The sequence below is a fragment of the Anguilla anguilla genome, chromosome 2 (genome assembly GCF_013347855.1).
Source record: "Anguilla anguilla isolate fAngAng1 chromosome 2, fAngAng1.pri, whole genome shotgun sequence".
Lineage (NCBI taxonomy): Eukaryota > Metazoa > Chordata > Actinopteri > Anguilliformes > Anguillidae > Anguilla > Anguilla anguilla.
Window position 1 is genome coordinate 68,412,296 of NC_049202.1, and position 24,069 is coordinate 68,436,364.

Genomic DNA, 24,069 nt, shown 5'->3' on the forward strand with positions numbered 1-24,069 from the left:
CCGCTCCCCCAGCAGACGGAAGGAGGGCCTAGAAACGAGCGATGCCTCGGCTCTCGGGAAGCAGACGAGGAATGCTTAATTCTGCCGCTCCTGTCCTTTGAAAACAAGAAAGCCTCTCTGTAGCAAAATTCATCTTTCAGCAGCCAAAAAAAAAAAAAAAACACTACAGAGAATTGGTTTCAATTTTTTTTCTTTACGCCTAATTCTAACATGGGTGATGAGTCACAATTTGTATAACTGGTGCTTTTGCCCGTTACCTTTCCCGCAAGGTGGCCCTTGCTCTGGTGAACCGCAACGGTCCGATGTGCACAGAACGCATCGCTTCATCGCCCCTAAGTGTCTGTGTTTGATTATGGGAGGGAGGGAAAATAGTTCTCGATGTTTGAAGGCACAAGGCCAGCAGGGACACAATAGAGGAAGTGTTTCGGTCAGAGGGACGCTCCCCGCCTGTCGTACACCCCCCCCATGGCTCCTCCTGTCAGTTGGGATGATATTCAGTGCCGGTCAAATTCACCCCCTCCCCCCCCCCCCCCGCCCCGACTCTGAGTCACCCATCTACTGTCCGCTTCAACCCAAAGAGACACGCCCGCTGATCCATGCTTCCCCTCCTGCCAGGGTCCTCCCACACACACCCCTGAGATGAAGCAATGCTTCCGCTGTGGGGCTAGCGCCACAGCTCACTGCAGCTGATTGGGCTTTGGGTTAACCAATCAAAAACAAACAGGCGAGCACTAGCCCCCGACCTATAGCTCCTCAGTATAACCCAAATCCTGCCTGAACCCTAATACTTACTGTATTCATTTACCTAACCCTAATCCTAGCCATAATAATTCATGACAACATGAGACTTATCGCCAAAAGGTGAAAGTAGTCATAACAGTCTAACACTAACCTTAGTCACAGTGTAGAAGCCTTGTAGTAATCAACTGTACTTAACATCTTCTTGTGCAAAACATGCTATGCACTGTTTTTTTTTTTATTTTTTTACCTTGCAGTGTTACCATAGAGGCAGAATTAACAGATCAAAACATGTCACGCTCATGTAAGGCTCCCACACCCTTGGAGTACGTTTATCGCCAGCAAACAGGAACACTCACATGTATCTCAGCTCCGACTCCCTCCGGACCAGGATGTCCCGTATCCTCTCGATTTTGAAAAGCTCCCCCTCGATGTCATCGATCGTGATGGTAGAGTCCGCCATCGAGACAACATCTTCTTCTGCTGTTAGACACAAGGAAAAAACCCGAAAGGTAGTGTTAGATAAGTCATACAATGCCAATGGGCCATAGTAAATGTTTGTTCAACACAGAGAAGGCCGCATGCTAAAATCCTTCTTTATTAGTCTTTTTTAAGTTATGAGTTTCAGTTACATAAGCACAGCCATAATTTTGTGCAGGTGCTTGGCACACAAAAATAAGGCAAAAAGAAGGAAAGTATTTCAACATGATCAATGTAAAACTGTTTGCTTTGAAGGAACGGAACTACTTGTTTGTGATAAGTGAATTGTAACCAAACTTAACCAAATGAACTAAATGGGATATATTAATTGAAACTGACCTCACCATTGATTTTTGAGATTCCTTAATAATTCCAAAGAGGCATTGTTGAAACTAGAATTCTTAACCTACTATGCTTCACCAGTCTTTAATGTGAAAACATTATTTGGCATACATTTGAGGTTCTCTGTTACAAATCCTTGCTGGGGCTCCATTATCATATCCTTGAGCCACACTACTTACACATTCAGCAGTAGAAAGACTTTTTCTATGATGTGGCCACAGGTAGGCTACAACGATGAACCAGCCGAAAGAAGGGTCGGTTCTCCAACGAAATATCTTACAGGATCAACAAGCTTCTTTTAACTGCAAATGAATAGTGTGTATTGATCTCAAAAGTGGAATAATTAAATGCTTGCGGCCAACGATGTAACGACACTGTAGACACCCACAGCCGTCTGCTTTCCTCTTGTCTTTAGGCTTGTACTTTGTGCTGCAGTAGTGCAGGGGCTGGGCCCTTCCATCTGCCACCTCAACCCGAGCCGCTATTGTTTTAATTGCCCACAGACATAATAACAGCCAGCTGCCCGTCATAAAAAATCACTCGGCGTGTGCTGACTGTCACCGTCAGCCTTGACGAAGGCCCTTGGTTAGTCAGCCGCACAGCAGCCCCCAATGTGAAAGAAAAACGCATGCAAGCAAGGCTGCATTTCACAGTGGAGGTTTTCAACGGAGCTCCCTTGAAGTGTTTTCTTCCTGTTTTTATACTGCCGCTGGAACAATCTCGGGCTGACTGGCACAAGTGCAGGCGGCTGCACCATTTCCAATTGCTTCTAGTCCTTTCTCCCAGGGGTCCCCTCATTACACCACAGCTAGTGAAAATGTAGCCTGTTTATACTGTCACAATGGAAACAGATATATGCTTAGCAATACGTCCTCTCATAATTTACAAGGGCTATGAGGAGAAATAAGAGATTAAGAGGCTCACTATATTATTTAATATCATCCCTCAGACACTCAAATACGGTTCTATATCGGTGTTATAAATTTCCAGGGGAAATTATGTATTCATATGGTAGGTTCTGTCATAGAAAGCTCCTGGAAAAGACTTTGATTTGTTGTTGAATATTTCTGTGTAATAAATAACTTTTCTACCCTTTTTTCTTACCATTTTGTACGAATGTAAGCAGAGTGTACCATGCTTTGGAGGTTTGTTTCTAACAGATGTTAAATATTTAAGAGGGTCTTTGTAGCAGTTTGAGAGCTTCTTCTAATGCGATACCAAAACCCATCAGACAGAATTGTAGGGCACAGCAATGGACAAATGCCCAGAGCACATGAAGGAAGGAAAAAACGATTATGAGTGCAGACATGAAGAAAAATAAAATCAGACCATAGCTTTTTACACAGTGGGGTGACATAGCTCAGGAGGTAAGAGCGGTTGTCTGGCAGTCGGAGGGTTGCCGGTTCGATCCCCACCCTGGGCGTGTCGTAGTGTCCCTGAGCAAGACACCTAACCCCTAACTGCTCTGGTGAGTGCGAGGCATCAATTGTAAAGCGCTTTGGATAAAAGCGCTATATAAATGCAGTCCATTTACCATTACCATTACACAGAGTATACAGGGTGATGCACAGACATTTCACAGGACGTTTATAGTGAGGGGAAAAAATAACTGCACATGTCGGCAGTCGGCTGGACTCAGATGAAACGGCTAAATGCGAGGACACATGAACAGATTAAACAGGAAGCTGAGAAGCACATTTGTCAGCCTCCATTTTCTCCCCCCGCTTTAATTAGCCCCTGTGCAAGATGACAGGTGAGGCTGAGCTCGAAAGGAAAATGTGACAGAGGAGGCTAATTGGTGCTTATCTGCCCCAGTCTGAGAAAGAAATGCCCACTGATCCTGAACTGAAGGGCTGACCCCCTAAAATGAATGCAAGAAAATCTCGGCATAGATCTCACTGTGAGATACTAATTTTTCACTTCACAGGCTCCAGGGATAGGAGTGGTTTTTTAAGAAGAACCAAAAACAAATATACTGGACATTTACACTGCCGTTGCTCACAGAGACTAGGGCTTGTCCATCTTGAAATTGTGCATATTAACAGGTGTTTTATTTATTTGCTTTTACTTAAAAGCAGCGCTATTAACAGGCTAACAGGTATTAACATACCTTTTGGTCAAATCTCCTCTGCATATGGGTGTGTGTGTCGTTTGGGGAACTGTGCCGCCTCCAGTGTAGGGAAAATAATTAGATATCCACAAATTAAAGTGTGGAGAACTAAATGCGCCCATGCAAGTTGCTTTTGCAGAGTATTTACTAACAGTAAAAGTAATTATGTAAATGATGTGAGTGGAAAATTGGGATTGTGCAAAGATCAGCAGCAAGGAGAGACACTGGCAAGTGGTAAGAAAGGCATGTTTGATTGGTTCCAGTTACATCCCATCCAATATTTAGCGTTGCTAAACTCTGGAGTACACACTGTTGTTGTTTCCCTTACATCTCTGGGAGGGATTACCATGTAGACAACACTGTCTCAATTCCAATTTACAATCACAGATTCCAATGATGTCTGAACAGCGACTGCAGCAGCCATTCCAATGCTCTTCTGCTTGATTGGAAGACAGGACCAGCTGCGCAGAAGTGCACACAATTATCTTTGCTCATTCATTTGTCTGCAAACGCTCCCAATTGAATTTTCACAGTTTCTCGCCATTGGAAACTCTCAAAAACAACACACGTATTCATTAAAGACCCCGCACGGTCACTTTCCTCCTTGCGTTTGTAGCGCTCGTTAAGCCAGAAGATGAAGACGTGTGTGCCTACATCTCTCCCCGGACTACGCAGAGAGACACATCAATTGTTTTGATGAAAAGTACGTCATCTGTAGACATGGCGGCTGGAGGTTCTGACACGTTGTGTCAGTTCTGCCGCTGCCAGTTCGCTTCTGAAAGGCTACCTGCTACACAGACGCATCCCCCCCCATGCTATTTATGCAGGCGTCAATGTCTCCTGCAGATCAACACAAAAATCCTCCTTGAGAGGGCAATACACTAACTTTGCTTTTTTGGATAAGAAAAAAAAACTATTGAAACTCTAAACTGGATAAAATAGGCTTTACGGTATAGTATTTGCTTTCATCGGCTCAGTATGTATAACCTAAAGTAATGACTTTGATTGCATGGGCCCTGTAACGCTAACCTGAAGCATTCAGTGCCTCCAATTTTTAAAATCAAATTTGTTGTGCTTTAAGCACAGCATACTGTGTAGTACAACGGGTAAAGGAACCGGTCTTGTAACGTAAAGGTAGGACACTGCCGTTGTACCCTTGAGCAAGGCACTTAACCTCTGTACCTTCAGTACATATGCAGCTGTATAAATGGATGAAATGTAATTTCCACGTGAAAGTTGTTTAAGTGGCTCTGGATAAGAGCATCTGCTAAAATGCCTATAATGTAAAATGCATATGGAACTATTCAATTAACATGGACACACATTCATTATATTTAATCTGATGTTGATTTTACCCCTAAAAATGCATAATTACCCCCAATCTGACCCCAAGAGGTCTATTTAGTCCACTGATTTTGCTTAAGTTTTACTATAAAGCCTATAAAGTTTAACAACAGATCAGTGTTTGATATATGCAGTTTTTTGTTTTTTGTTGTTGTTGTTGTTGTTGTTGTTTGGGAGCTCCATGCCCACCATACTCGATGATGACCAGCTCTGAATGCCAAAACTTCAGAGAAGCTGAGTTGCACTTTATTCAGGCCGACAGACGTCGCAGTGTCTTCGAAAAGTGATGGAGCGGGCTTTGGAATTTAGAGCTCTCGGGTCACTTCATTGGTTGTCAGCCCCGCACCCGTTCAAACGGATACTGCCGGAGAAACTGCGCTTGCAGGGGTGTTACCCGAGACAGAAACACACACACTCAGCCGTGAACGTTTCTCGATGAAACAGAGGGTCACAGGCCCGTACGCAAGGGATGTGAGAGCCGCTCTCTTCTGTAATCTGAGAGTCTGAGAGGCACGGAGAATTACACAAATAACAGCCCTCTGCTCTGATTCAATCTGCAGGGGGATAACTACACCTCACTGAACTCAGCTCTCTCTCACTGGACCTCTTGGGTGCTCTATAGCTGCGTAAACGGGTCCGGTGTTTTTTTGTACACTTACAGTGACACATCAAGACGGTGACTATATGCCGTAGACACGTGTAAAGGAATGTCTTGCACATTGTTTTACATGCAAAACACCAAAATAAAATGCATTTTTGATTCATAAAAAATAAGGCCTTATATTAACATTAGGGCCACCAGTTTGTCTCCATTATGTGGCCAGCAGAGACTTAAACTTGTATTTCAACTGTTGTCCTCCAGGGGGCCTCATAACCACAGTCAAGCAGCTAATTGTACAATTAGTGAGTTTCTAATTGAGACATTTATACAACAATCTGCTGATCTAACATGGGAAGAGTCAACGTGAACATGGATAGAAATTTAAATGCTATGAAAAGCCTGTCTTCGAGTCAGTGGACCTCACTCCTGGTCACGGACAGCCACAGGCTCAGCTGGCTTTCCTTCTTACTCAGAACTTGAGTAGCGCAGCAATCGATCGGAATTTGAGTACCGCCGCAGCGAAAAGAAAAATGCATCCTTATAAAACAAAGGGTGTCTGATTGTATCCGAAAACGTAAGCCTGATTCTATTTAAAGTCTTGACTGAAGACCGTGATTAGTAGAATTGTAATTTAAAACATTATAATTTGTGCAAGTTAGAAGTTACAATACTGCTCTAATTTTTAATGTGGCCATTTTCCACTTCTTTTAACCAAACCTATCAAGCCCCCCATACAACACTTAAAAATGCTGCAGCATGTCCATGGTAATCAAACTGAGTTTAACACGTGAATGTCGCTTGTAAACCTCAATGGTCATTCATCAACTGTGATTAATTAGTGGCAATTACTTTATCAACTTAGATTACCGAAGTGGTGCAAATGGGATATTGGTATGAGAAAGGGGTTGACAAAGAGGTCATTGCAACCATTGGGGGGTGGGTCGTCAAAATGTAATCTTGCCCAGGGCGCAAAAAACCCTAGAACCGGGCCTGGCTGTACTGGTAAAAGGAGTAAAAGGCATGTAAAAGTATTTTAAAAATCACAAAGCCTTTTGGTGACCGGAGGCATTCTTCTGTATGAATATAGCATGGCAAGTGCCACACAGCCTGGGGCCTAAGCTCCCATCAGCTCCCAACGCAAGAGAAACGAGGTAAACTCAATCCAACAACCAACGTGGCTACACCATCCATCTATACTCCATACTCTATACTATCCACCATTATCTATACTCGCTTATCCTGAGTAGGGTCACTGGAGCCTATCCCAGTGTGCATTGGGCAAGAGGCAGGAATGCACCCTGGACAGGCCGCCAATCTATCGCAGGGTACACACAGCATTCACTCACCCACTCATACCTATGGGCAATTTAGGGTCTCCAATCGGCCTACCTGCATGTCTTTGGATTGTGGGAGGAAACCGGAGTACCCAGAGGAAACGGGGGAGAACATGCAAACTCCACACAGAAGGGCCCCAAGCCGATATTCGAACCCATGACCTTCTTGCTGCCATAAGAAAATGCCACTGATCTCTGATTGTGGCAGGATGATTAGATGTCTGAACTTGGAAATGCTTTGTGGGGCCTCTACTGAATTTGGAAAGCTGGGCTTCAGTTATTTTGCACATTATAGTTAGAATAATCTGCAAAAAAAAAAAAAAAATCTTAAACCTGACAAATTTGTTTCAATTGCTGATTTTAAACGTGTAATTCATGCCTCAGTGACTGAAGGATTTGACACTGGGTGCAGTGGGCAGCAATTTTCATGTTGTGTATTAGAGTGGTGAGGGAAGTTCGAACAAAAGGGTTGCCAGTTCCGATCCAAGCTGTGGTGCCAGTGTTTGAACCTTAAGCAATACATTATTTCCTCCTCTAAACACAGTGTTGTGAATATTACAGTACATCAAATTTGACAAAGGAAGCTACCAAGAGAACTATTAATAAAAACGTAAGTTACTGGAGATACATAGAGATATTTTCCCCAGTTCTGTAAAAGCATACTACAAAAAAAACCATTTTGCAGGAAATATTTGACATTATTCTTACAGCAGAGCTATGGAAACAAATGATTTCCTACAATATTAATATTTAACACACCAGAGCATGGTTCTCTCCAGACAGATCTCCACTATCATCTGATAACGTGAACTATTGACTTTTTCTAAGGGCACACTGAACAAAGAATAATTCGACACCCTCACAGGAATTGTTTACATGTGATTCAGGAATTGTGCTGGGGAAGAGCCCTTCTGGGAATCTAAGCTGGTCAGAAAACAGTCTGCACTTTGTACCTTATTTACAAAATACCTTATTTATTACACACCCCAGAGCACTAAGCCAGGCAATGACTCATCCAAATAATGCAAAATGATGAGTAAGAGTCATTTGATTTGGATGTCATAAAGAGGGAAATTAAAAGCAATTTAATTTCCCTCTTTATGACATTTTAAATGTCATAAAGACATTTATGAAAATTTTAAAGCAAAGACCTGTAGGTAGTTAATAACAAACACAATGGAAAGGTAATAATATGTTAATGAGAAGTTTAAGAGGATGAACGGTGTTTCCCGGAAAATAATTTAACAGAATGACCGAAAAAAATTCTGCATATTATATAGATAAACTCCTCTTGATTTCTACTGCTGCAGATAAGCCCAGGCAGCGGAGCAGTGCAGAGCAGGTCAACTGTGGTTTCCGGAAATCGCTCGCGACGCGTGTGATTTCGAAGTGCCACAACGCTTTTCCCGGAACACATCTCACGTGGCGAGGTCTGCTGTTTATCCCAGCCTTCGGTCGCCATTACCCCGGCCAGCCTTCGGTCTCCATTACCGAGCCGGGCGTCAGCACTGCTCCCGCGCGCTTTGCTCAGCAGGGCGTCCGCAATCGTGAGCAGCGATGCCGCGCGGTCCCGGATCACTCGGATACACGCGACTGTGTCGCGGGTCACGCAGTGTGCAAGCTGTGTGTGCCGTGGGCAGGCGAGGCGCAACGAACCGCTCCATGTGACGTGTCACGTAGCGCCCGATGTAACCTCCACCTACCACCCCTGGCTGTGTGCAGGCTGAGACACAGACTGTGAGTAGCAGGCACAATTCTCTTGAATTTCTACTCACTTCTGAACCCTGTAAGGCATTGTTGGTTTGGTCAGCTAACTTTACCCTTACTGGGTATAAAAGGTCCTCCTTGGTGATGACTGACACTTTGTAAATGAAATTACTCCTTTAAGCCTAAACTCAAAAGCATTTGCATAAAGATTTGGCGTTTTGAACAATCTATTCAAAGGTAACTGTGTGAAAATGCTTGTGCAAATCCACTACTTTTATTTGAAGAATTTAAAAATGAAAACAAATATTCAAATAGTTACATATTTAACAGGGAAACACACATAGCTGTTTAAACCTAGCCACATAGTCAAATGGATTTAAAGCCGTTATGCCTTCATACACTACATTTACAAATGTATGTGGACACCCCTTGTACAGTAATTAGGTGCATAAAATCAACCATACAGCCGTGCGATCTCCATTGACAAACATCGGGTTGTCTTGATGAGCTCAGTGAATTTCAACGTGGCTCTGTCATGGGATTAGCCACCTTTCCAACAAGTCAGTTTGTCAAAGGTCTGCTCTGCTAGAGCTGCCCCGAAAGTCAAATGTATAAGTGCTGTTATTGTGAAGTGAAAACGTACGGGAGCAAACACAGCTCAGCCGTGAAGCGGTAGGCCACACAAGGTCAGAGAATAGGACTGCTGAGTGCAGAAGCGTGTAGCATGTAGCGTGTAGCATGTAGCGTGTAAAAAAAGTCCTTGGTTGCAGCACTCACTACAGAGTTCCAAATTACCTCTGGAAACATCAGCGCAAGAGCTGTTCCTCAAGAGCTTCAAGGAATGGGTTTCATGGCCGAGCAGCCGTACACAAGCCTGAGATCATCATGTGCAATGCCAAGCGTTGGCTGGACTGGTGTGAAGCACACTGCCATTGGACTGTGGAAATGTGTTCTCTGGAGTGATGAATCACGCCTCTCTATTTGGCAGTCTGACGGACAGATCTGGGTCTGGCGGCATGCATAATGCCAACTGTACTGGCCCGAATAGTGCCAACTGTAAAGTTCGGTGGAGGAGAAATAATGGTCTGAGGCTGTTTTTCAGGCTTGGGGCTAGGCCTCTTAGTTCCAGTGAAGGGAAATCTTAAAGCCACATCATACAACGACATTGTAGAGAATCGTGTGCTTCCAACTTCTGAAGCAATTATGTCTTCTGTTGTAAAAGCTTACTTTAGCCACTTTCGCCTGTCAGAGGTGGAAGTCCTGCCATGTGTTTCTTCCACCCATGAACTCAGCCGGCTAATTTCACTAATTAGTTCTAACTCCTGAAGAATTGTGATAATTAGATCCAGGGGATTGGAACAAAATACTGGGGAGACCTTACATCTTCTGTGCACACTGTAATAAGCAGCTATACTGTTGCCACACATGCTGTCCTCTTCATCATCTTCCTCTTTATTCTTCCAAAAAGAAAAACCCCAAACAATTATTTATCCCAATATTGATTAGCTGCTACTCTCATCAATTAGCCCCTGCTGCAGAGCTCATATTTATCTATTCTTTTTGGTTCCCTAATTCCTATCAAAGGTGTAATTTTTTTTCTTCTGCTTAAAAAGTGCATTCTCCTAGTGCCTGACAGCCACCGCAGAATTAACCTTCAGAATTTCTTGTGTCTGCGCAAAAACAAAAAAAAAAAAAGCGAGGGACTGCGGGAGATGTTAGGATGCGTGACTTCTCGCGTTCTGGAATTATTTCAGACCTCTTTGCGAACCGCAAATCCGTGACGGAAATCCGGAGTTCGCGGCTTTGCCGAAAACGAGGCTCCGATTGGCCGCGGTCTCCGAGCGCACTGTACTGCAGCGCTCTTAATGAGGCCGACGTCCCACTGAGCAACGGACAGACGGATATGTCAGACGGGGGGGGGGGGCTAATGAAAGAGATCCCGTAGGACAGAGGCAGGCCCTTACATGACTGCCACTGAATAATATCGAAAAAACAAATCCTTTTCTGACCGTTAAAGACATCCGCTAACACACCTCGACAGGACAGCGTGGTCGGACGCAGCAGTCTGATGAACCAATCTATAAGGCCTAATCCAATATACGCACCCAAAGATGGCTCATACTGTGGATAATACGGTCCACCAAATGAATCTGAGAAATCGTTTTGAATACAAACACTGTTCCTATGCCAGAAAAAAGCAAAGTGTTTTCTCAGGTCTTTGAATTCAAATGTCTAATGACATTGAGCCATGGTCATGCGTGCAATTAAAGAAAATGTTTGAAGAATGGGGAAATCAATCATACTTTGCTGATTATACTTTGTCATACTGTTTGGAGATTTCAATTATTCACATCTAAAGACAGCAATATTATTTAACCTTCAAGTTTTTTGTCAGATACCGGCAATTCTGTTGTTACTGACAAATGTATATAATGCACTTAATGTTCTCAGAGAAAAACATTCAGGAAATGTTACGGCAAAACATGCTTTGTGTATTTTGCATGACCAGGTGTGACCGGCAATGAAGAACCAAGATCACTGAGAACAGAAGCTTGCTTGTGTTCTTCGACTTTACTCTTAAAATCATGAATTCTTTGTGCCTTGTCTGGTTTTTTTTGAGGGGCAACGAAAGTTAGGGATCAGAAACTAAAATGCGCAGCAATTAAATCCCTCTGCATTGGGTGATATTGATAATCTGACATTAATAAGTGCAATACTGTGAATATGGTGAAGCATACTATGGGACTCAGGTGGACTTTGGCAGTGTAGCACAGTGGGTAAGGAACTGGACTTGTGACCGAACAGGTCCCTGGGAAGGAAACTGCCGTTGTGCCCTTGAGCAAGGTACTTAAACCTGCACTACATCAGTACATATCCTGCTGTACAAATGGATGCAATGTAAAATGCAATGTAAAAAGTTGTGTAAGTCGCTCTGGATAAGAGCGTCTTGCTAAATGCCTGTAATGAAACGTAATGACTTCTCAGGGTCCAAAGGCAGTGGCCATTGGCTGTGGGTGCAGTAGTTTGGAGTGACCTGAAAGTCTGCCTGGTAGACATTTGCCCAAAGCTCCCAGAAAATCTTCACCTAATTCAATCCACACCATGCACTCTTTTGCACCTTGCTTGCAGAACATTAAAAAAAATATATATTTGTTTTTCTTAAAATTGTGAGTTGTGAGTGAGGTCTTCGTCTTTTCTATAAAATGGCGGCCTCGGTAAATATGCGAAAATCTGAGATAAACTGACTGCTATGAGAAGTAACTGATGTGTGAAGACAGGTCTGGCAGCCACAACGGCCATTTCCTTCCAATCAGGGCAATGAAAGGAATTTGATGAATATCAATGAGCTAACAAAAGGTGGGCAGGATTTGATTGAAATTGTGCGCTTGTCGCAAGAATTACAAGGGGGAAAAAAAGGTAGATGAAAAGCTAATTAAATATTAATTAAGGGACTTATCAACATTAAAGTGTGTCTATCGTAAAAAAAAAAGCTTTATCATAAATTGTACAGGACACAATATGACAAATGGCTTTGACTAGATTTTTTTTTTTTTTTCAAATGAAAAACACAAACATGGAATGTTTTTGTATGAAACCAGAGGATGCAGTTGGGAGTTTATCATCTACACCAGTGGTACAGTATGCAAATAAAAAATGTGACATTTCAAAAGACAAGAAAGCTTGGCATAAGGTATGCAAATTACATACACCGTTATTCCCTTATACAATTAGGGTTTTTTTGTATTTGTGATCCACAAGCAGACTAATAACAGTTGATGACATAAATCATCAAAATAATGAACATAAAACCTATAAAATATGATAAACTAAGCACATTAATCATTAACTTGGGCACAGCACAAACAGGAGGATTTATAATCATCTGTATAAAAAATATATAAATAAAAATGTAAATGGTCTCTTGACAGGAAATGTACAAATTTAAATATGCTGTTTCTTCCCTAAATTATATCTTAGTTTGTAGATACAGATGTTAAAGTGCAAAGATTAAGGAAAACAAGAAGAGCATGTACTGGCAAGAATTCCCCACTTGCTTTGAATGTCTGAGTGTCCCTGTCTTTACTGAGTGAGGAAAAGATTTATTTAGAAATTCCTTCTGCAAGAGTTTTGTCCTAATGGGGCCTCTGGTCCTATGGGGCCTGTATAGTATGCACAGGTATCTGTCTAGAACAGTTATAATTTGTGTCTTCTTTAAATGTAGGTACTTCTTAAAAACTTTACTTTAGGAACACAGTACAGTGTTCTCATGTTGTCTTGTCTGCCTCCATTCCCCAGAATGCACCTTGAAGCTTGTCCACATGGCTTCTGCCTACTACCCAATGGCATGCCCTACAGATTCATGTCTCTGCCATGGACTATTCTGTCTCCGTTACACTATACTGGAATCCCCTGCATACTCAAGAGATTGGACTGCGTGATTCTTGATGAAGTCCCACAAGTGCATATTGCATTCTGGTACTATCAACTAAATCAGTTTATCATTTAAGATTGTTGGGTGACATGACAATATCCCATTTACGGTTTGAATGTTAAAAGACCCAAAAGGCTGAGAGGAAAGTGTAATATGGGCACCCAATCAGAAAAGTGATCATTGGGTTGGCATGTCGATTCGTTAAATAATGCGAACCATACCTTTACATTAGTGATGTTTGCTGGTTTTTCTGCAGCAGTGTGTCATATATCAATGAGATGCTTCTACAATGAATTTATAGATATTAATATTAACTGGCCATGATGCGTGCCTTCTGCGCTCTTGCTAAGACAGACAGAGGATGTGAGTAAGGTAAAAGCCATCTTGAAGATGTAATCAAAGTAATTGCGTCAAAAACAGCTTGTCCAAACAATATGAAGCATGGGGAGCAAACTGACTCGATGTCTAGCATATGTTCATAATAGAATAAGGTTTTTGCACATCTGTCAGCGGAGGCTGTTGAATTTCCTTGCAGTAAACAAAAAATAGAGCATGGAGACTCAGATTTACTGCGCCTTTGTGGCGGATTAATACGATCGACGGAAAGTGAGTGGGTCTTAACTTTGGATCAACGTCATTGAAGGAATTACCCAAGACCGCGTAACTTTGGACGAAATGAGGCAGACCTGTCACGGCTGCTAGAATCAGACACCATCAGCATCAGAAATGATTAAATATGGGCGTAGAAAACACGGCAATATACGGCTAAATGCAAAGTAACCGTATAATAGATTAAACTCAGCGCAACTGTTGAGACTCTAGAATGAAAATTTTAATTTGAAAGTGTGGCATGTGAGCGAATGCAGTGTCGTTACAGGGGAGATGAGGCAGATTGAAAGTGACAGTTTGTCGGTATATTTTTGATAAACGCACTGCATGCACATCACAGTGCTAGACAGAATTGTGATGGTTATGAGTTGAAGGTTTTATGCAGCTGATTTACAAATTAATTTCACAGGCGGGAGAAACTTCGAGCCCGTCCCTCACCTGCGGTTCTGACTGCTGGCAGCCTTTGTCTGCACACTGCAGGGAAAGCTGAGGACAAAGGTAATTCACGAGGGGACATCTGTGGGATTAATTCTTCAAGAGTAAAACTGCCATGGGTCTCATCAGGGTCTTAAGCCAGTTCCACTTAAGGCAACTCATTATGCTGATTAGCTGCTTCTGAAACTCATCCAACCTCTTCCCCCCCCCCCACGCCCCCCCATTCCTTCCATATTACCCCCGTGCTCCTGGTCACAGACGAAAATGTAAAAAAATACCCTAAACAAAACAACTAACAGTATGAAAAAAACTATGTTCCACTTAAATCAGACAGAAATGTAAAAACCCCAAATGATGGGGTTTGAGAAAGTAGGACATCTTGATCTAAATCAGTCAGGGATGTTTCAGATAATACTGTATACTGGCTTGCACATGCACTTTTGCGCGACGGCGTTGAAGGACTCAACACAAACTGATATGTAATGGGAGTATGGTCCAAACGGTCATTGTTTTATTTTACATGCATCACATACAGTATCTGAACCATATTTTTGCTTTACATGCGAATCCTTTATCTTTAAGGTTTACGAACCCGTAAATTATAAGTTCGGTTCTCCTTGCAAGTGTACAGAAAGATCATAGATGCTGTCCATCAGTAGTCCCGAGGGTGCGAGCGAGCTCACTTCATACCCACCCACCCCCCCACGCCGCTATGCATTTTTTTCAACAGTATATCACACAAGAGGAGAAAAGTTTTGTTGCTACATTTCGCATTGTATCGCATATCCGTCGTACTATTGCTATCCAGACGACACACTGTGGCTACAAGCGCGTATTTATCCAGTCCGAGCGCATCAAACAATCGCACGACAAAAAGGAACGGACAGCTCAGTCATTGCCGAACCACGAACCAGCTTCGTCTTACATTTGAAGTTAAGATGCTTCTATATGAAAAACGGCGTCATAATGTATAATTTGTTGACAGAATAATTTATTTGACATCGAAGCGCGCAATATCGCATGCACAGGTGAGACATACTATCAAGTGAAGTGTCTGCAATGTCTTACGATCAAATGTTTCTGCGAAGACGGGCAGGTGACGGATACCTGTATGACTTGAAGTTATGAAAAGCTCTGAACGTTACGTTAGGCTACATCGGAGGCAATATCGCGGTCTACTTGATGACATGCTCCACACCACGGGTAAAACAGCATTATCAGTTTCTGTTTAATGGTCCCCTGCAAAAAGATCAGATTTAAGACATCTTAAATCTATTTTAGAATATTACCCATATACCTGCTTTTGCGGTCTCTGCGTTCCATTGCGTGCATTCCAGAGAACCATACTGCACGGAGGCTTGTTCCTTCTCCATTTCTTCTGTTTTTGCGAACAGCTGTTTTAATGGTCTAGGTACTTTAAAACGGTACAACTTCAAAAGCTTGAATGGTTTTTTTTTAGCGTATTATACTGGTGTATAGAGAAACCCTTCCGTCATCGTACAATCCATTGTTAGCTGCAGTGAGTGGACAACAAGCCGCTTGCAACGTGCAGGTGTTATCTTCAGTTCGGCTGTTCATTTAGGTCTGTGGGATACGGGACTGTGCGTATCTTTCCACTATACGAGAAATTAACTTAAAGTTAAGAAAATGGCGCCACCTTGTGAGATGCACACAATATAGTAAAGAAAGTGGAAAGTGAATGGGCGAAGATAAATGTCACATAATTTCATTAAATAGCCATGTTTGCATTTATCTACATTCAGATATAACAGGACTACATTCTCTGCGTGGCGGACCTTCACACAACGAAAATCGACAAGGTGGGAAAGACGCAGGTTATCGGAAATGTAAAACATTGGTTTTTCATCACGGTAAAATATTAAATCACTACTATTCTCCACGACTAAGGCAATGCAAGAAGTAACCCGAAGACCGGTAGCCGGGGACCTGGTTGATCCGTTGCACTTGATACACATTGATGCACTCATTACGCATGCCAATCGTGGCTGCATTGGAAAAGAAAGTTGAAAAACTACGGTGGAAAAAAAATAGATTTAAGGTTCTGAGCTGAGAGAACATGATAGTAGTATACACAGTAAACATCACAATCAATTCCACGCGGAGTGCTTTTCAGCTACGTTAAATACTTCCTGGAGTATAAAACCTTTCCAATCACATGGGCCTTTTCACTTGAGTTCGATCACAACAACGGAAGGACACAGTCCACAGATGTACAGACAGACACTACACCCGAATGAAGCACAGCCCCTTGTGGGTTCGTATTCAAAGGGCAGAGCCCCCTGTTCTCCTGATTATACGTCTTCAGGCGAAAGCCGATGTCATTCCCTCTTAAACAGTCCCAAGGAGAAAGCCTCAGGACTCCGCAGTTCGATTCAAAAAGACTTAAAACATGACGTAGGGCTTAGGCGCGTGGCATGTAAACGCAGAGAATGAGATGTCTAGGAGTAATTGAGTCTACAACATAAATACAATCCCAGGGAAGCCAATAGCTTCTCACAAGACTGTCCATCAACTGTTACCCTCATATCCTTGGATAGTTCTCTCCGAACAGCTGGCAGAGATCATTAATGCATATATTACAGCAGTAAGAAATGACATCACATACAGCATGTATGCAAATAAGCATGTTTTTCATATTATTTTATGACTACCTTTGTGAACTGAACTCCACAAGTAGACATGATTAAAAAGTGTGGTGCCCTGCCAGTCAAAGAAAATAAAATTTAAAAAATCAGGTGCATGTAGTATGCTACAACACTAACAGCATATTACTGCACATCTAGGCCAGATACTGACTTGAGCTATATTGCTGTAACTGAGACTGATTTGTGCAGACAGTAATGACCATATTAACCATTGATGTATTATATAAAGTGAGATAAATTTAATCAATAAATATATACATTTTTCATAATAGATATTATTTCTTTGAGGGCATTACCTCAGATACAATCTGAAAATCTTATACATGCCTTCACTTTTCGAAATAGTCCATTTTGGACACATAGAGGTGTCCTTTTAGAGCATATGCTCATGCGGCGATGAATTCGATTTTCTTCTCATTTTAAATTTAAAATGGATATAATCTGTCTCCATTAACACAAATTCATTTATGAAACAATTTTAGGCGCTGAAATTGCAAGTAATTTCGGCTTTGGCAGTGATCTTAATTTAAAAATGATGTGTGTGCGTGTGTGTGCGCTTATGCAGTTACTATTACTGATCGCTCAATTCTGAGTATGAACTCCCGATGACATTATGGCAATAAACCCAATGTCAAGAAAATCTAAATCAGTATTCATATGAAAGGGGACTGACTCACGATGCATTTATGACAGGAACGCATTGTGAATAAATGGCAGGCAATAGAAAACTACAGTTCCCCTTTTGGAACACCGAGACTTGGAAAAAGAACATGAACAAACGTTTGGAGAACCTGCCAGGGGATGTTTTTTTATTTTTTTTATTTAAATAATCGCCAACGGCTTAACAGGGAGCCAATATACTAGTTTATTTTATTAATTGAATTTAAATTAAAAAAATTTTTTTTTTTTTTTTTACCTCATTCAAACAGGGAAAGCAGAGAGGGTAACGGAGAAGAGTTTCGTAGTGCGGACAATGCCATGGTACGGGATCCATCCCCCAACCGCATGGGGGGATTCGTATATATGGTTTGTATAGATTCAGCCGCCCTATGGACGATGCCTCACGTCCCATCAATAGTTTTTTTTTTAACCAAAATGCCACAGACTAACAATAGACCGCATGGTGATACTCCCCCTATCCTGCCCACCCAACACCCTCGGTTCCTCCGCTAGACCGGTGATGCCCAAATCCTCACCACCGTGACCCGCCGTACAGCCACGTGCCAAAATGGCGGACGCATTCCCGAGAAAGGAAGTGACATCACAACAGACCAGGCCTGAGGCAGTCCGCTGTTCCATAACCTGGAACTAGCTTTCGCTAGCACGGACTAAGGAAGGGAGTTCCAGTGTGGTTAAAACACAGCACAGAGACATTAAGCAGAAGTCATGTGATACATTTCTCTATTTATATACATATATATATATATATATATATATACACAATATGTACAATAGTTAAGACAATTATACAGTTAACAAAATCAAAATTAATAATTTACATTTGCATTAAATACAGTACATCACTCATACATATCACAAAGTCAAACGACATTCATAGAATAGTGTGCAAATGCTGAATGTGAATGAATTCAAATCCATTTCCCATCCCCCAACGGTCAGGGCTGGACTCAGTCAACATGTGGCTTAAACTTAGGGTCCCAGATAAGGGCCAGTATAATTATACCATTGACAAACAGTTAACAGTTTAAACCAAGTTCATTCTGCTGATTGTTCCAAACTGTTTGAAAAGGGGGAAGGGAAGATTTTTTTAAAGTGTAAATCAAAACTACAGTTCAAACTTCAAAACAGACTCAGAGTTAAGCACAAATGTCAACTGAATCTAGGCCATGCTTCATCTGTGTACACGTGTTTAAGCTTAATCATTGTGAATCTGATTTCATATTAAGTACAGAAATTATCGGTTACTCATGTAAAAACATTAATAAAAAAAAAAACCCACAGTTTTGAGAAAATGGGGAGAAGTCAGAGGTTTACAGGAGAACATCCTTTGAATCGGAATGATTTGCGTCAGAGGTCAGAGGTCACTGAGTTTTGGTGTTTGTCTCTAAAAGCCTTTCAGCATCCTTGCGCAAAGGTCCAAGGCACTACATGAATCACAGCAGACCCTATTCCAAGCAGCATTTTTGCCTTCCTGTGACTGTCTAGCATAACTGGCAAAAACTGAACTCTACGCCGGTAGACAATCCCGTTATTCATAACGCTTTCTCGAGGTTCTGCTGCTGAAGGCCAAATTAAACTACGTGACCCCAAAATGGCGCAGTCGTTTCACCACTCTTCTCGACAGTACATTGCTCCGAGGACTGAACCTCTAATTAGCGTATAAAGTCAGAGGCCAAAGACATCAGTGAATACAGCATGGGCTGTGTTCAGTGCAGAGACGGCTCCCCCCGCCCCGCCCCCCCTTTCCCACCACTGGCCACCCCCTCCATTTGCTTTTTGGGCAAACCGTTGATTTGTCTGAGGAAAAGCTCACCCCACACAAAAAACATAAACCACACTCGCGTCCGCGTGTCAGACTGACAGAAACACGTCTGTCTGCGGATAAACCCGCAGCTCAGCACCGACTCCCGGGGGCCCTGCAGGAGGAAGTGACTCACGCCAGCCCCGATCAGCCTCAGGAGAGACACGCTCAGCCCCGTCTCGGCGAATCGGAGGCGTGCGTCCTGGCGGACATCGATTCGCGGTGGCGGAGTCGCTGTCAGCATTGCCGTTACCACCTTGTCGGGTTTGTGAACAGCAAATAAGTCTTTGCCGTACCATGAATTGACAAAACCGAGAGAAATGCCTTTGGATTTGTTCCTTTTTTTCCCCAACCCATAACTTGTAGTAGTGAAATCACATTTTCGATATTTTTGTCTATTCCCAGTGTTAGAGGGACTTAGTCGTGACTCAATAATTGGATGCAGTGAAATTTTGCCCTTACAAATGTAACACTGGTAAACTCACAAGGTGTTTTTTTTAGTTTTTTTTTAAAACGTGATTCTAAATACTGTAAGTGATGAGACGGCCATCTTTTCATTCAATAGGGTGTTGCATTTCTCAGCACTAATGAAAACCCGGTGGCAGGGGACAGATTGTCATTAGTTGAAGGAGGAAGGATTGCATTGTTTATGATGGCAAATCACTCCAGTTCTTTAAACCTATTAGTTCTTCACATTAAGTGCTCATAGAACTACGTATACACCAGATTTTGCAGTCCAAATGAGACCTCCCCCAAACCAATAATTCTTGACATTAAAATGGGTACAGTTTCTAGTTGTGAAGCTGTAAATAACTAAGGAAAATGGTGGCTTCAGTGTCCTGTCCCCTCCTGACCCCTGAAGGCTATGGGCTTTCTCCCAAGCGAAGCCAGACCAGACGCTTCCTTAATGGAAACCCCTGCCTCTATACTTTCCATTACAGAGATGATGGGTTAAGGCAACAGCACTGCAGTCGACCCATTCTCTCTGGGGGCGGGGGGGGGGGGGCAGGTGGGACGACGACAAGTGTGTGTGTTCAGCAGCTTCACCACATAAAGACCAGCTCTGGCCCAACGAGACAGCTTAAAAAAAACGGCTTTCAACAGTACAGGTCAACGGGGAACTGGTGTATCCGTTCAGCATAAGATTTAAATATCACGACACTTTGTGCAGCCAGTTGATTCTTGACGTCAGGAATGGATCAGGTACCAAACGCTTACAGCTGCCAGCTTGCTCTCTCTCCCGTGGGCCACAAGCAAAGTCCACTGGCAGCCACAGCTGATACAGTCAGTGCAGCAGGCTTGAGCCCCTGGACGCGTCACCAGTAGCTAAGGGAGGTGGGCGCTTCGCGTATCTATGGCAACCGCAAAGCCGCGTGTCAGTTTCCCCAGATGAGTCATCCTCCGCCCCGCCCCTTCCAGTCAGTGTATGATGCCGGCGAACGTGTTGATTGGCAGAGGTAGGCCCTTGCTGATGTACTTGCTCAGCCCCGTGTCCTCCTGGAGACTGAACTTGGACTTCGCCGTCTTCTGAACGCAGTACCCAGGGTCCAGGCACGGGGACACTTCAATACTGCAGGGAGGGGGACATTTTGTCACATTTTGTTCATTCTCAACTGTCAGATTGGTATAGGCTCGGCCGACTGAAATGTCATTCACCAGCAGCAACTGGACTATAGCACACACCTTAGTCTCATTTTTAATCACTGCTGTTTATTCGTAAATAATTCTGCCCCCCTTTTCTCACCTCTGAACATCTTTGAACGTCCTGCGGGAGTCTTTGTCCAGACACACAGTGAAGGTCCGGTTTTCAAGGGTCCTGAGTTTAATGTGGCAGGTTCGGATCTTTGGTGCCTGTCAATGCAACCAAATTTGCATGCAGTTAGATTGCTTTTTCCCATACAGAACAGGCTACAATGACATGTATAGACAGTGTGTGACATTTAAAGAGAGTGTGTGACATGTACAGAGAGTGTGTGACATGTACAGATAGTGTGTGATACGTATATGTAGACACACACTCACCATGCCAAGTTTGAATTTTGGGCCATTGACTGTTACAGTAAGACAATCAAAATCTGTGGAAATCAGAGAAAGAAACAACTTAGCATTGAGGGAGTTTATCAATTAAACCCTATAGATATAGGACAAATTATGCAGCATTATATGATTTTATATAACCTGACAGCAAGGTGCTACATGTTACTGGTGTCTTTTACAAATATTAATATTCAGAGTACATCTAGACTACAGTAAATATACTGCATACAGAAGGGTACTAGAAAATATAATTCCTCATAAATGACACTAATGTAGACACAAAGCAAAGGGGATGGGGTTTGGGCTGTCCTTGCTCTTTACACAAGTATATATGCATCCGTGGTTTAGAACCGTAAGGCAGAAAGCCTGATTAATGAGCTCCATTGTCTATTATCATTATCTATTGTTTTGTGCACTATTGCTACTACCTTCTGTTTCATTAGAGGGAACAGCATTGATGTGTACTCCAGTTGTCTTTAGTGAAATTCCCTTATCCGCTCCTCTATTGCTTAAAGAGACCTGAAGAACAAAGAAAATATTAAGCATCATTAATTGCCTCTACCTACAGTACACGAATATTTATATTTCTAAACAGTCAAAACTTTGCCAAGACCAATGATATCTCCGGGTAACATCTATGACTATATCTTTTTTTTTTTTCTTTTTACCTTTTTGTAGTTCATATAAACAACTGCTCCACATATTTCTTCAACGTTCTTCCTGTGTCGAACGGAAGCATCTGAAAGAGTGAGAAAGCGCTGATGGCGGCTAACAGGGAGAGGGCAGTGCAGATGTACACATGGTATATCCCAGCATGCCTTAGCGTTCACGCTGCCTGCATTTCGGGGGGGCGGGCGGGGAAGTCCGTACCTTTCACCGCAGCAGGGAGAAGCTTAAATTCGGGGAAGTCCACCTCCAGGTGGGACACAAACACGTCCTCCACGGGCTCCTTGGTCAAGCTGGAAAAGGACATCTGTGCACATGCAGAAATCAAAGGGGCACCAGTTACATTACATTACAGGCATTTAGCAGACCCTCTTACACAACCAGAGCGACATACACAACTTTTACACGGCACTTACATTACGCTACATCCATCTAGGCATCTGGACATATACTGAAGCAATGCAGGTTAAATTCCTTTCTCAAGGGAACTGAACCTGTGACCTTTACCACAGCTACAGAGTGCTATTCTGACTCCATTCTACTCAACCCAAGAGTTCAGTTTACTCAAATGGCCTGAGGAAACCTGTCATTCAGTGATAATGGTGTCATTCAGCACCGTAAAGTCTTTAACTTTTTTTTTTAAATGACTGTTTTTAAATTGAGTTATAATGACTAACTTTGAATCAGTTGAGGCTCTAAATTAAGTAGAACAACAGTCTACTACATGTTTACAGTGTGTGCACTGAACAGAGTTTATTTAGGTGCTAAGCTACCTTAGGTGCTATTGCATCTCAAATACCATCTCTGTACTTAGGGATTCTTAAGCTGACATACAATAGTAATGGTTTTCAAAATTTGACTTCCTACAGTAATGCCAGTGATAATCTTTCATGAGATTTTTTTTGTTGCAACATTCATAAGCATTCGTTTAAATCCATAGCCATGTATTACTGCCAGCGTTAATGTCAGTGTCAATGTCGGCATTAAGCACAAAGGGCAAAATCAAAATGCACCTAGCTCTATGACAATAAATGCCAATGAATTCTGCTATGTGGACATAATTTATCAGTAACAGTCAGCAGTCATCTGGTGGCAGTAAAGGGGTCATGACTGTCTTCAGTGCAATTAAAGAGCAATCTGTGTGCATACAGTGCAGCCCGTAAGTATTTGGACAGTGACACAATTTGTGTTGTTTTACTGTTGGTTCCCCCAAAATGAGGGGGAATATGTTGTAAACGTTGCAAATTAAAGCTGACAGTCTGAACTTTCACCTCATATAAACTGTAAATTAATTTCAAATCCAGTGTGCAGGAGTACGAAGACAACACAACAAAAACTGCCCAAATGCTTAGGGGGTGACATAGCTCAGGAGGTAAGAGCGCTTGTCTGGCAGTCGGAGGGTTGCCGGTTCGATCCCCCGCTTTGAGCATGTCGAAATGTCCCTGAGCAAGACACCTAACTCCTAATTGCTCTGGTGAATGCGAGGCATCAATTGTAAAGCGCTTTGGATAAAAGCGCTGTATAAATGCAGTCCATTTACCATGCTTACAGACTGCATATGCATCAGCGGCAATTCTGCCCATCAGAAACAGATACGACTGTTCCCCAGGTCAGCCTGAGGGCGCTGGACTGCCGGACGGACGGACGGACGGACGGACAGACAGACGGAGAGACAGACGGACAGACAGACGGACAGACAGAAAGCCTCTCACCTTGACAGAGTAGATGGTGAAGTAGACCGGCTGCACCCCGGTGCGTGTGTAGTACGAGATGACGTCCGTCAGGAAGGAGCTGGACTCCGACGTCCTGCTGCTGGAGCAGGACTGCTGCTGCAACAGTTAAAAGGAGGAGTGAAACCCCGTTGCGTTCGCTACAGTCGCTGCGAACGCCTGCACAGGTGTGGCCACTGCACCTGGCATGCGGGGGGGGGGGGGTATTGGCACCGCTGCACTGAACTGAACGGCTGCTTCGCCAGAGGAGGGGCTCCTGCTTTACGGTCCTGCCGTTCTCCACGCCCGCTCTCGCCAAAGCTGCCTCCTTCGCTAGCAAGTTATGAAGATTACAACACGGCAGTTTCCAAACTTTT

General features: G+C 42.9%; 2 protein-coding genes across 8 annotated transcripts in view; both read right to left on the reverse strand.

Moving 5' to 3' along the window:
• The window catches only part of LOC118219826 (bMERB domain-containing protein 1-like), a 28,483-nt gene extending 12,768 nt beyond the window's left edge, over positions 1–15,715 (reverse strand). For 3 of the 4 annotated variants that reach the window (XR_004763850.1, XR_004763849.1, XM_035403278.1), the window contains exons 1-2: positions 15,430–15,715; positions 1,098–1,221 (exon numbers count right to left, since the gene is read on the reverse strand). Coding sequence is in view for 2 of the 4 variants with exons in the window: in XM_035403278.1 (XP_035259169.1) it covers positions 1,098–1,221; positions 15,430–15,505 (200 nt within the window). In the remaining 2 variants the exon portion in view is untranslated. The remainder of the gene's footprint in view (positions 1–1,097; positions 1,222–15,429) is intronic. The other variant, XM_035403279.1, reaches the window with a different exon arrangement.
• A 4,076-nt stretch (positions 15,716–19,791) lies between these two features.
• LOC118221717 (phosphoinositide 3-kinase regulatory subunit 6) overlaps positions 19,792–24,069 on the reverse strand; it is a 29,416-nt gene continuing 25,138 nt past the window's right edge. For 3 of the 4 annotated variants that reach the window (XM_035407022.1, XM_035407020.1, XM_035407023.1), the window contains 7 exons: positions 23,696–23,812; positions 22,188–22,290; positions 21,986–22,056; positions 21,746–21,836; positions 21,303–21,355; positions 21,025–21,131; positions 19,792–20,850 (listed from right to left, as the gene is read on the reverse strand). In XM_035407022.1, coding sequence (XP_035262913.1) covers positions 20,700–20,850; positions 21,025–21,131; positions 21,303–21,355; positions 21,746–21,836; positions 21,986–22,056; positions 22,188–22,290; positions 23,696–23,812 — 693 coding nt within the window. In that variant the 3' untranslated portion in view covers positions 19,792–20,699. The remainder of the gene's footprint in view (positions 20,851–21,024; positions 21,132–21,302; positions 21,356–21,745; positions 21,837–21,985; positions 22,057–22,187; positions 22,291–23,695; positions 23,813–24,069) is intronic. The other variant, XM_035407024.1, reaches the window with a different exon arrangement.